The sequence below is a fragment of the Arachis ipaensis genome, chromosome B5 (genome assembly GCF_059453495.1).
Source record: "Arachis ipaensis isolate K30076 ecotype BB chromosome B5, ASM5945349v1, whole genome shotgun sequence".
Lineage (NCBI taxonomy): Eukaryota > Viridiplantae > Streptophyta > Magnoliopsida > Fabales > Fabaceae > Arachis > Arachis ipaensis.
In genome coordinates this window covers 153,973,808-153,987,926 of record NC_142440.1, presented here as the reverse complement: position 1 = coordinate 153,987,926, position 14,119 = coordinate 153,973,808, and the positions used below count along the sequence as shown (strand labels likewise).

Below are 14,119 nucleotides of genomic sequence, written 5' to 3'. Positions count from 1 at the left end.
TGAATAATAGCTCAAATGGCATAGACTCTCCAAATTTTTGTCAATGAGTAATAGCTCAAATGGCACAAAATTGAACAAATTGATGTGTAATCAAACTCAGATCGAAATCCACCTATGTTAACTTCCCAAACCTTCTCTTTTCATTGTGGAAAATAATCAAACGGTTGGTATGCATCTTTTACAACAACACAAATTATAAACAATTCATATTTCAACTAGTATCACTATTTTGGCTCCTTTAAGTTTATACACATTTTTTGCTTCAAAGAAAGGAAAAAAGACAGAACACAGATTATATTAATACTAAAGCTACAAAAAATGGTCATACAAAAAAAAAACTTTTCAATCTCATCAAATCTAATGTGACAAAACTACTTGATGTATTACAATCAATAAATTTTCTTTTTTCTGTGATTAATTTGTATTAGAAATTGCTTTATGGAGATTCTTTAAAGCTTTTTTATACCTCAAAAATCCCATAAACCAAAATTCATACTCATCTTCAGTAACTATTTCTATGTACTTCTGCTTTAACTTGTTCACATTCTGGCTTTCATTTACTTCTCTGATCTTTTGTACTGGTATCAAAACCTGTAAATAGAACACCCTTTAATATAAATAAATCAATCAATCAATTTTTACACTATTATCTAGATTATTTCTTTATCAATAATAAGTTTATTATTGTAATTATTTTTTAATTAGAGTACATAAAGAGTACATAGTATATAAGCTGGAATAATTCAACAAATATTTTCTAAGAAAATTTTTCATTCTCTTCAATAATGAGAAAAACTTATTTCTCTTCCTGAAGGCTGCTTAGGTTTCTGAGTAGACCGCCCAAGATTCTAGGCACCTCCACCGGAAGCACCTCCAAGGAAGAGATTCAAATTGACTTCCGCCATCAGGTAAATTAGGCACCTCCACCGGAAGCACCTCCAAGGAAGAGACTCAAATTGACTTCCGCCATCAGGTAAATTATTTTTTAGTTAGAGTACATAAAGAGTATATAGTATATAAGGTGTAATAACTCAACAAATATTTTTTAAGGGGATTTTTCATTCTCATTGAGGCTGCTTACGTTTCCGAGTGGACCGCCGAAGATTCTGGACACCTCCACCGTAAGCATCTCCAAGGGAGAGACTCAAATTTAGCAGAACTTCCGTCATAAGGTAAATTATTTTTTAGTTAGAGTACATAAAGAGTACATAGTATATAAGGTGTAATAACTCAACAAATATTTTCTAAGGGGATTTTTCATTCTCTTCAACAATGAGAAAAACTTATTTCTCTCCGCTAAATTTTTACTTATGGCGGAAGTCCCGCTAAATTTGAGTCTCTCCTTTGGAGGTGCTTCCGGTGGAGGTGCCCAGAATCTCCGGTGGAGGTGTCCAGAATCTCCGGCGGTCTACTCGGAAACGTAAGCAGCCTTCAGAGAGAAATAAGTTTTTCTCATTGTTGAAGAGAATGAAAAATTCCCTTAAAAAATATTTGTTGAGTTATTACACCTTATATACTATGTACTTTTTATGTACTCTAACTAAAAAATAATTACAATAGTAAGCCTATTATTGATAAAGAAATAATCTAAGTAACATACACAAAATTTTCTATATTTTTTAGTTTTAACTGTATGAAGACTTTACCTTGTAAGGTGCACTAACTAACTCTCCAGATGAAGAAGAAAAAGTTATGTGATTTTCACTGCAAAATGCAACCTTTTTGGTGGAAACAAATAGAACCCCAGCAATAGGACCAGCTGTGGTGTATAAATAGCACTGAGAAGCCTTCAAGAGTTTCTCATCTTCTTGCATCCCAAAAATGTACTTAAAAATGTTCCCTCTCCCACCTTTTTGTATAATCTTTTTTCCCAAATTCAACTTTCCCTTTAAAGTCTCAGATAGTTTTGAACCAAGTTTTACTGCGATTCCACATAACATATTATATGAAAAGTTTATGGTCAAATGCTAAATAGAAGATATCTTCGCTTATCATAACACTCTTTTTGGGACAAAGAACTGACTCGCTCCCTCTATCATTGGAAAGGATCGATCTAGGACTACCTCATCCAATGACGAGGGAAAGGAGTCAGCTCAGTAAACAAGAAAGAGTAAATTAAGTGCATATGAATTACCATGTTCATGAATTCTAGATGCAAAACTGCTGCCTTTTTTTCTTGTGCCACTCTCTACACTTTCTTTGTCTGCAATTTGAAAATGAAAGAGAACCCAATCAATTGATCAATTTGATGGTGAGTATTTATTGATGTGATGAGGGTTACCAAGGAATAATGATAGTTGATTCTTACTTGTTATGGTGGATTCAAAGCTATCGTCAGAGTTGGAACTTGAAAAGCATTTCCTAGGAGAGGTACCAAAGGACTTCATCATGAGTGAGTGAAAACAAATCTCAAACACCTAATATGCAAGTTTGAATAATTCTTAAAAATATAACACAGATTATATTTGCTATATTCTTGTTACAGCCGTCCAAGGTAATATCTGATTAAAGGGGTTTGAAAAAACCAAAGTCTGAAATTATAAATATTATTAACACAGAAATCATTGTCATTGAAAACTACTAAGATCACAAAGCATAAGAATAAAATATTTACTATATGCTTCTAGTAAGACAAAAAAAAAATATAAAAAAAAAATATAGGTAGACAATAAAAATGTCATCTTAATTCTTGAAATATGAAGTCTTGTTACTGACAAATAACAAGGTTGAATTATAAGCCGAAGGTGTGAAAGCCAATTTATTTTTTTCAAATAAAAAAAATTTGGCCAACTTTTTGGTCTTGGTTTTGATTAATTTTTCAATGTTTAGTTGATCTAATAATGCTGACTATCATAATCATGGACTTCTGCGATAAACAATAAGTTTCCTGCATTGAGAAAAAGAGAACATTCAAAATCTAGAAAGAAAGAAAGAAAAAAAATAAATGCTTGAATTTTTCCTACCACGTAAATTTCATGGAAGACACATCCAGTTATACGCATTCAGATTGAAAATTTTGTTACATTCAAACTTCAATTTATAATCACTCCAATACTTAGATAGAATGGCCCCTGTATATCTTGGATCAAAATCCTCTAAAATAAAGAGATTAATAAAAAAATAAGATTAGAATTAATTATTTTGAAATTAAGATAATAATAAAATTCATATATAATAAAAATTATAAATTTAATAATAATTAATTTTATTTAATCACTTTTTAATTTCCTCAATTTAAAAAAAAATTTCTCTTATCTTCAAAGTTCAATCTAGTCATTCTAAATAAAATGTAGTCAACTTAAGAAAATCATATATATTTTCATTCCTTATTTGGCGGTTGATGAATCTAGAACCCATTATAACGGAGGAGAAAATATTCAAAGCATTGAATATTCATTTTAATTTTATATTTTTTTATGATGATTAATTAATGTTGAAAGCTGTTGCTTTGAAACAAAAAAAATAAAAAATTAAAGTTAACTTTGATAGATATTGTAACACACAAGAGCTTGTCAAAATATGAATAAATATAAATATAAAAATATATAAATATGGGCGATTCACTTAAATAAATTGTTTCACCCTCAATATTACGCAAATACATTGATTCACGTATCTATATAAACTGCTATTGGCAGTAGCGGTTTACAGGTGAACAGAAACCGCTACAACCAGCCGCAGTTTACGTGCAAAATGGGTTGGTCATAAACCGCTGGTACCTGCCGCGGTTTATGTGTGTTCGTGTGTGATAGTAAACCGCTAGAGCCTATAGCGGTTTACGTTAAGCATGTCTGAATGGGACTGCCTATATAAACCATGGAGGGGCCAAATATGGAGAGGTAGAGTGTTATTCACAAATGGAGGGGGAGGATAGTTTTGTAGCTTTGGTTCACTGCTCTGGAAAAATTCAAAAGAGCAAAAGGCATGGTGTGAAATTCACAGATAGAGAACCACTTAGTATTTTTATCCGATCGTCGAGTACATTGGCAGAGATTAAGCTAAGCATATTACGGAAGCTCGGTACCTGTGGGACAAAGTGGGTAAAAAAGTTATTTTACAAGATTCCTATTGCCGTTGTGTCAACTGGTGTGAGATATGAGACTTTCGTGATAGGGTCGGATGAAGACCTGCAGGTCTTGTTTCACTGCAGGCGTAGTTTTCTAGAGGTGAGGATACCTGAGCTGCTTGCGAAGTTGGAAGATGGTGTGGAGAGCTCTGGAGCATCGGCACCGAATCCTCAGTCGACCACAGTCGGTGGTGCCTCGACATCGATGCATGTGGTAGCAGCGGCAGTTCCGATTCCTGAGCCCGAACATGCTGGGGCTGTTCATGCATGTGTGGCTCCTGTTGTGCCTGATTTTGAGTTTGATGCCGGACCGGATCGAGTTGAGAATGCGCTGTGTGACGATGATTCGGATGAGGAGCCGGTCGATATTGGTGGGGACAGTGATGATGATATTCCAAGAGGTACACGTACAACCCATGGAGGTTCCGGTTCTGGAACACAAGAGTACCCTCCCCACCTGTCGTCTTTGAACTTGGAAGCCATCGGCCAACACCAGAATGTAGAGGCAACATTCGATGGGCAGGGGATGCATGATGGGACACCTTTGACTGAATTTCAGATTGGCCAATCGTTCCAGAGTAAGGAGAAAGCCGTGCTGAGCGTAAAAGATTACAGCATTCGGCGTAGAGTTGAGTACAAGGTTATGGAGTCAGACAATCTGAAATACCAAGGGAGATGCAAGGAGTTTGGTAACGGGTGCACGTGGTTGATTCGGATAGTCATGCGGAAAAGGAAGACCACATGGGAAGTTAGGAGGTACAACGGACCACACACGTGTATGGCCACATCGATATCGAGCGACCACAAGCAGCTTGATTATCATGTCATCTGTGCGAGAATCTTTCCATTGGTTAGAGCTGATGCGTCGGTGTCGATTAAGGTGTTGCAAGAGGCAACGGAGGCGACATATGGATTCAGGCCTAGTTATCGGAAGGTGTGGTTGGCGAAGCAGAAGGCAGTAGTGCAGATATATGGCGATTGGGAGGAGTCATATGCGGACCTGCCACGCTGGATCATTGGGGTCACATCCACCATGGATGGTTTTGTTGCTCTGCTGAAGACCTCCCCGGTTAGAGTGGGTGACCTGGTTGATGAAGATAAAGTCTACTTTCATCGCATGTTTTGGACATTCCCTCCATGTATTGAGGCATTCTGCCACTGTAAGCCGCTTGTAAGCATCGACTGAACACACCTGTATGGTAAGTATGGCAGGACATTGTTGTTGGCGATTGCTCAGGATGGTAACTCGAATATTTTGCCTGTTGCGTTTGCACTCGTGAAGGGGGAAAATGCAGAGTCTTGGTCATACTTTCTATCCAATCTTAGAAGACATGTTACTCCATAGCAAGGTATTGTCGTGATCTCTGATAGACACAACGGCATCAAGGCTGCACTGGAGTCTCCCGATAGTGGTTGGCGACCTCCCCATGCTTATCGGGCATTTTGTATTCGGCATGTTGCTGCAAATTTTGCCCTTACTTTCAAGGGACAGGATGCGAGGAGGTGGCTGGTAAATGCCGCTTATGCAAAGACAGAAGCAGAATTTGACTATTGGTTTGATATAATGAGGACAGAGAACTCGACCATGTGCGACTGGGCAAACAGGATGGAGTATGAGAGGTGGACACAGCACAAGGATGGGGGGAGACAATATGGTCACATGACGACCAACATTTCTGAGTGTGTGAACTCTGTTTTGAAGGGCACAAGAAATCTACCAGTGACGTCCTTGGTTAAGTCGACCTATCTCTGGCTGGCGGAGTTGTTTGTTGTCCGGGGGCAGACGGCAGAGGCACAATTAGGGTCCGGGCACCGGTATTCGCAGGCACTAGTTAAGGCCATTGAGCGGAACTTGAAGGATTTGAGGTGCTTCACCGTGACTGTGTTCAATAGGCATCAACTTGACTATACAGTGGCTGAGACTACCCCCACGGGCAAATTCTCGTTGGGTAGCTATCGGGTTTCTCTAAGGGATCGCACCTGCGACTGTGGATACTTCCAGGCGCTGCACTACCCCTGTTGCCATGCCCTGGGATCCACGAATGCTGCCCCTAGGCTAAGGAACCGATGAGCCTCGCGATACCACCAATCTAAGTAATCAGCAGAGGGATCGGGATCTGCCACTCGCTCAATAGCAATGACTGCATCAAGTCTGTTCCCCCAGTGTAAATGCCAGACCTGATAGTAATGGGGGAACCACCTATCTCCTCCCCTCCTGTCCTTAGCATGCAGCCAGTCTACGTTCAAAGCAACCTCGGGGATATGCTGCACTCCACCCAGCTGTGGGACAACCTTGTCAACCTGATGCCACTCGATGACTGCAAAGTATATCAAAGTAGTGACCGCTCGCCATATGCGACTATGCTCCTCTGTAAGTATCTCCGGATGGACTACGGCAAGTACATCAAGCGCGGAGTAGGACTCCCATACAATCTGAAAATTCAGAACTCATCAGACATTACCACAACAAGTATATATCTAGTCACCACTCGATAGCAAACCAGAAACGAAACCTTAACTAGTATAATACTTACATCACGAGCGGTCAAGCGATCCAATGTAAGTCGATAGCTTAAGACCCTCTGTTCCTTGCCATCGTTCGGAGGTAAGTAGGCAGACCACCTAAATGTAAATCATATGAGCCACAAACTTAAAAAACCGCCCATGAAATTTTTAAGCATTAAAAAAATATAACCCATACCTGGATGCCAGCGGAAAAGAGAAAACCTCAAACCCGGACGGCCTCAAAGACGGAAACCACCAGAATATCCAACTCTGCAGCAACTGGAGGGGACCCGCAAGGTTAGTCACATTTCTGTTCGCTACCCGACACATGCATCGGTACAACCAAGCCAAAGCGGCCGACCCCCAGCTATACCTCCCCATGTCATCAAGGTTTGCCACAAATGGCAACCACCGTATATGTACCCGGTTCGCACTCTTGTCCCCAAATAACTGACTGGATAACAATATCATGATGTAGGCACGTGCGTAGATGCGGACAGTCTCCTCGGTCGCATCTGGTGGTAGCACCCTAAACCTCTCGTGGAACCATGTATAGTGTACCGTCATCTGCTTGACCTTATTCGGTGGAGGCCGCTCACCGAATAGGTCCTCAAACCACTCCCAAGCTGGTCGGCCACCCTCCATGTATTTCTCAAACTCACCAAGGCAACCACTCACAGCCTCCCCATCCACAGGCAGCCCTAGCTGAAATGCCACGTCTTGCAATGTCACTGTGCACTCTCCGAAAGGCATATGGAACGTGTACGTCTCAGGACGCCACCTCTCAACGAACGCACTAACCAATGGCTCATCCAACCAGAATCATTGGCTGTTTAGCCTGGCCAAATGGTACAATCCAACCCTCTCTAAATACGGGATGATCCTTTCATGCATTGGCATATTCTGTTGCCGTCTCACACTGTATATACACCTAGTGGGCTGCACAAAACATGAAAGAAATACAGGGTCCAATTAAATTCTTCTATCCAATAAAAAATTCTCCTATCTAACAATAACAAATATCTTAAACCATCAACAAATAATGAACTGGTAAACAAATTAATCTATGAACCCTATAACTAAGCTGTCAAAAACCTTGTCAGCTTCAAATTATAGAAACTAATTACAATAGTAAAAATAACAACACACATACTTGAATAAATAACAGCCAGAATTATAAAAATATTATAAAAGTTTAAAATAAAAAACTTCATATCATACAAATACACTAACCGAACTAAAATAAATTACGAACGTCAAATGTCTCTTTCCCTAACCTAAACCAACAACATGTAAAATAACATTCATTGAAGGGAACTAAATTCAGCTAACTAGTCATATTTATAACTTAACAAGAAAAATTCAACACACTGACCCAAACCAATTAAACTAACATCCTAGCATGCGAAGCCTAATTCCAAACTAGAGGGATTAATCTATAAATTCTAGTACGTCTACCTTACATACCATTTTTCTAACTAACAAATGCTAAGCCTAAAAAAAAAATAATTATTAACTAACCTCGTCACCAATAGAATCGGCAATATGCGCAACACCGTTCAGTCGATACAAGTTCCTTCTGTCTGCCATGATAACTCGCCGGAGGTCGCCGCTGAGATACCTCGGACCCGCTCTCAACTTGCTCTGACCTCTCTCTAGAATTTTCTCTCTCTAAAAAACCTCACAAACCCTCTAAATGAATAATCTGCGGCTACCACCACGGTTTATATAGGCAGCCATCCTACACGTAAACCGCTATAGGCTCTAGCGGTTTACGCACGCACACCAACACACATAAACCGCTGCTGCCAGCAGCGGTTTATGACCAACACATATTAAATGTAGACCGCAGCAGGTACCAGCGGTTTATGTTCACCTGTAAACCGCTACTGCCAGTAGCGGTTTATATAGATACGTGAATCAATGTATTTGCGTATTGGATTTGAAAACAATGTATTTGCGTAATATTGAGAGTGAAACAATTTAATTAAGTAAATTGCCCTATATATATATATATATATAAATATTTTTTATTTATTAATATTAATTCTTAGAGAGTACTATTTTTAATTATAAAATATAAAATAATATATGAAAATAATCAGATTTTTGTTTAAAAAAATAAAAATATTGTTGTAGTTAATTTTGTTAAAGATATATTATTATAATACAAATTTTTTTTATTTAACTGCGTTACTAACAGCATTTCTGCCAATTTCTGTCAATTCTGATTTATAACGGTATTTAATGGAAGTGTCTTTGTGAATGTGTCTAATAAAAATATTTTTTTAGGGCTGTGTCTAATAGAAGTATCTTTATAGATGTATTTCCTTAATGTGTCTCTTTATACATGTGTTTAAAATATAATAATTAATTATTGTTGGTAATAAGTTGGCAGATAGTATATTGGTATCCTATACTTTTCTTTTTATTAAACCCCGGAGAAGATGCTCAGGAGTCAGGACCCTCAACATGTACAAAGTAGTCTCGAAAAACTGGCCGTAGATCGAATCCATTTTCTCCTTCGAATCAACCGCCAACGTCCGTACGCAGGCGGTTACTTCCTTGGCGTGAAGCTTGGCGACGATGTGAGGACAATGCTATCGGACTTCGAATCGGCGATTCAGAAGGAACCGTGCAAGACAACGGCTCCCGGCGGTGGAGTACACCTGATCACGCGCTACGTGTTGAACTACATCTCTCTCTTAGCCGATTACAGTAGTGTCCTCATTGACATAATCGCCGATTATCCATTGTCTCCGTTTCCAGAATATTTCTACCGAAGCCTAATCCACGAGGATAGCACGTCATTGTCCTTGATGTTCAGGAGTCTTGGTACTTCCTCTATGGGAGGATATATATATTTTTTTACTGTAATAGAAGACAAAAGTAAATTTATATAGTTGTTTTTAATGAAATCAAAGGCTGAAGTCTCTTCTCTTGTGCAAAATTTTGTGAAATTAGTTAATACTCAGTTTAATATCAAAGTAAAAAAATTAGGATAGATAATGGTGCAGAATTCAAACTGACTTCTTTCTACAATTCAAATGGAATCTTGCATCAAACAATTTGTGTTGAGACATTTCAATAAAATGGCATTGTAAAACGTAAATATCATCAACATATACTTGAAGTAATTAGAGTTCTAATGTTTCGCTTTGCCATGCCAAGTTGTTTTTGGAATTATGCGGCTGCACAAGCAGTCCACATAATTAATGGGATTTCAAGCGCTTTGTTACAAAATCACTCTTCCTATCAAATTTTAAAGAACAAATTGTCAAAAATTGATTATTTGAGAGTTTTCAGATGCTTGGCATATACCTCTACACTCACTACTCATAGGACAAAGCTTGATAACAGAGAACGCAAGTATGTGCATATTGGTCATAAACCGAGTGTAAAAGGTTACATACTCTATGATTTGTCAAATAGAAAATTTTTTGTGTTAAAAAATGTGATTTTTTATGAGAATGTATTGCCATATCAGACGTTTCACTTTTCTACTCATGATTCCGTCACTCAAACAAATTTCACACCACCACAATGCTCTACACACACATTCATTGACCTATTTGATATAGGCATTTCATCTGACCATAGCATTGCTTCATAAAAATATCACACTTGAACAATAATCAATTGCATATTCATCATAACTTTGCTGAATTACATGGACCAATTGCTGAGCTCATGTCCGAAGGCATAGATACTGATGCATCAGAATTTGATTGCACACATTCATCACATCATGAGAAAGTACGAAAAATTAGAAGATCAGATAGAATAAGAAGGCCTCCCTCCTATTTAAAAGATTTTCATTGCATGCTTGTTACTGCACACGGGAATTCCCTATCTTTCACTGAGAATATTTTAAAAATAATTCTGCATTCCCTGTCAAATCTGCATTTGCATTAGTTGTATCCATGCATATAGAATCAAAAACCTATGATGAAGCTATTGTGGATCCTAATTGAAAGGAGGCTGTTAACAATGAATTTTTTGCTTTGGAGAACAATAAAACTTGGACACTCACTAAACTTTCTGCTGGTAAAATAGCTGTGGGTTGTAAATGGATGTTTAAGCTCAAGCTTCACCCTGATGATACCGTATAAAGGTATAAAGCGAGGCTCATGGAACAGGGATTCTCTCAAACTCAAGGTATAGACTACAGGGACACTTTCACTCCAATTGTGAAGATGAATACCTTTTGGATTGTTATGTTCATTGCTGTTGTCAAGGGTTGGTATTTTCATCAATTAGACGTAAATACAGCTTTTTTGCATAGTGATTTAGATGAGACAATTTACATGAGGCCACTCCTTGGGTTACTACTTCCAGAACCTGGTTTACTTTGCCGTCTTGATCATTATCTCTATGGTTTGAACGAAGCAAGCAGACAATAGAATATCAAGCTTGCTGCCTCGCTTGTTGCTGCTAGCTACACCCAATCTAAACATGACTATAACATGTTTACTAAGTGCTCTCCATATGGGTTTACAATCATTCTTGTCTATGTTGATAACCTTGTGTTCGCTGGGGATGATTTGAATGAAATCTCTCGGATGAAAGGGTATTTACATGATCTATACAAAATTAAAGATCTGAGTGAACTCAAGTATTTTCTTGGTATGGAAGTCACTCGAAGCAAAAGGGGGATTACTGTGTGCCAGCACAAGTATTGACTCGATCTCCTCCAGGACTATGGGATGATGACAGCAAAGCCAGCTTCAACCCCTATTGACTATACATCACCCTTATCAAAATAGGGACTCTATTCACATCAAATTCAGAATATAGAAGAATTATTGGATGCCTATTTTATCTCACAAACACAAAACCTGAAATCTGCTACACGGTTTGAAAGTTAAGTCAATTTCTGGATTGTGCTACGGACAAGCATTTTGAGACTGCACTAAGGGCCCTAAGATACTTAAGGGGAGCTCCAGCAAAGGGATTGTTCTTCTCAGCCAACACAGACCTCACTCCATCCGGATTTTCAGATAATGATTGGGGGACATGTCCAGATTTAAGGAAGTCAGTCACGAGTTACTGTTTTTTCTTAGGAACATCAATCATCTCTTGGAAGAGCAAGAAGCAGAACACAATTGCAGCATTATCTTGTGAAGAAGAATATAGGGTATTAGCCTCAGCAACAAGATAGACACAGTGACTTACTTACATGCTGAATGAACTTCGGGTAAAATAAGAGAAGCCGGTGATTATATATTGTGATAGCCAATCTGCTCCATATATAGCAGTAAATCCGGTTTATCATGAGAGAACAAAATCTTAAGGTAGATTGTCACATTGTGAGGAATAAATGGCAAGAAGGGGTGACTAAACTGCTGCCGATTTCAAGTGGTGAGCAACAGATATTTTAACTAAAGTCTTAGCTCCAAGACCATTTCGAGCGTGTGAAGCCAAACTTGGATTGTCATATTTATATGGTCCAAGTTTGAGAGGGGGTGCTACTTAAGTGGAAGACTAATGATGGTAAGTTATGCAGCAGGTAGCTGGTGATAATGTATGATAAGTAGATCAGTTAGAAATTAGTTAGATGTTGCATGTAGGAAGGTGCTAAAATTAATTATGAAAAATTATTATGGCTGGTTACTTAGTTAGCAGATAGCTTAATCAAATTATATAGGAAAAAGTATATATAGTAGCTTGTTAGTTGTAATTAGCACTGTGAATTTCATTTTATGAGATGAAAAATCTAATTAGTAGTGTTTTTCACTATTTTCTCTTTGAACTTCCAACTTCTTCTCTGCTTCACTAGTTTTATCATTTTCTTTAATTTCGTTCTATTTCTTCTTTTCTCTTCACACCTAAACTCATACAACAGAGTTGATAAGAGTGCTTTGTCTTTGCCACATAACTCTTCACGATCATCAACTTCAGAGTGAATTGCATGGCTGATCCTCGTGGTTGCTCCTCGGTGAAGGGTGGATGGCAAAACATGAAGCGAAGACGAAGGAATACGTAGTCAAATACGAGCGCATTGGGTGGAACAGTGTGCTCACTTCGTTGCCGGAGGCGCGGCGGAGATCACAGTAGAGGAAACTAAGGCATGCTTCGTTAGCTTCATCGCAACAATGTTTTTAATATATTTTTAACAAAAAATCTAGTTATTTTCATGTAATATAAAATAATTTAAAAATATTTATATTATTTTATTTTATATTTTGTAAATAAAAATAATACTGCATAACCATTAATATTAATAAATAAAAAATATTTTTTATATATTTATATGCTTTATATTTATTTATTTTAAAATTAAAAATTATTCTTATTATTTTTAAAATATTATATATTAAAATATATTTATATATGTATGCACTAATATATTTTATATTTATAAAATTTATCAATAATTTTTTTTTATAACATATTTTAATTTTCATTTAATAAAATCTAATAATTTATTAAAAAGTCACACATCTAATGCGCACAAAATTGCTGAACTCATTTTAGACCCACCCCATAATTAGAGTAGAATCAATATATGGAGGTAAAATTAACGTTAAAAATTTATTAGGATACATGTGATGACCAAATAATTTTACCAAAAAAAGTTCATACAATTACAATATAATATTAATGATTTTTGCTAACAAATGTCCAGTTACATGTTAAATGGTGTAGTAGTATAGATTTCTTAATTTTTGGTAAACGAGCAATCAAAACAAATATTGGAACTCCACCACTCGTAGAATAGAGCATTGTGATATGTATGCTCTAGAAAATGAAACCAGTAACAGAGGAAAGAATAGTCTCTAGGGCGAAAAGGAAGGAAGAGTTTTACAACACAGATGAATCACTTTCTCAAAAGCATATGTAACATACAAATTAAACAAATAAAAGAAGCTAAAGATTATTCAATAAGCAATCAAGTAGAAGTAACATGATTAAACATTATGTCACTGTTTGCGCAAAGGTATCTTTATGATTGCTAAAACTAATTTTAATAGTTTAATATGTTTAACTAAATTTTTTATTTTTTGTTTTTTATGGTATTTTTTAGTTTAGCATATTAATGACTAATTTATTATGAATATAAATTCTATTTAAAAGTTTAACATTAAATAATAAATTATTGTATACATAAAATAAAATTTAAATTATTAATCACTTACTTAAACAAATTAATAAGTTAATAATAACTAGATCAACCCAATTACTAATTAACATAATGCATATCTACATTTTAGTAATTATGATCATTATGACATTGTTGTTAGTGTTGTAAGTGTAAGAAGTGTTAAAGTTAGTCCCACATAAAAAAAAACATGGAAGAGTGATGAGTTTATAAGATGAGAGACTCATTAACTTGACACCTTAAGATTTTGAGTTGAATGTGGTGTCTTCTCATCTTATGTTCTCTCCAATGGTCAAGAGCTCCCCATGGTGGCCCCAACAATTGTAGCCACGTTATGATTCCACAAATTGGCCAAAAGTTTAACATATCATTATTCATATAGCAAGAAGATTTACGGGATAAATTCAAAGGCAAATAACAGGCTATGTTTATTTAATATTTCTTAA

The 14,119-nt window shown here is 36.7% G+C and overlaps 3 protein-coding genes across 3 annotated transcripts; 1 reads left to right on the top strand and 2 right to left on the bottom strand.

Annotated features, from left to right (window-relative positions):
- Window positions 1-115: 115 nt before the first annotated feature.
- Window positions 116-2,640, bottom strand: LOC107642172 (putative GEM-like protein 8). Its single transcript, XM_016345477.3, has 4 exons — window positions 2,309-2,640; window positions 2,135-2,203; window positions 1,647-1,921; window positions 116-591 (listed from the first exon to the last, which is right to left on the bottom strand). The coding sequence occupies exons 1-4, from the start codon at window positions 2,388-2,390 to the stop codon at window positions 415-417; spliced, it is 603 nt and encodes a 200-aa protein (XP_016200963.1). The 5' UTR covers window positions 2,391-2,640; the 3' UTR covers window positions 116-414.
- A 1,217-nt stretch (window positions 2,641-3,857) lies between these two features.
- On the top strand, window positions 3,858-5,252 carry LOC107641405 (uncharacterized). The gene has a single exon (XM_016344898.1). It carries the CDS (start codon window positions 3,858-3,860, stop codon window positions 5,250-5,252), a length of 1,395 nt encoding a protein of 464 aa, XP_016200384.1.
- An 824-nt stretch (window positions 5,253-6,076) lies between these two features.
- LOC148566281 (serine/threonine-protein phosphatase 7 long form homolog) lies at window positions 6,077-7,324 on the bottom strand. The gene is made up of 3 exons (XM_088487489.1): window positions 6,768-7,324; window positions 6,601-6,688; window positions 6,077-6,499 (listed from the first exon to the last, which is right to left on the bottom strand). The coding sequence occupies exons 1-3, from the start codon at window positions 7,322-7,324 to the stop codon at window positions 6,077-6,079; spliced, it is 1,068 nt and encodes a 355-aa protein (XP_088343615.1).
- Window positions 7,325-14,119: the final 6,795 nt, after the last annotated feature.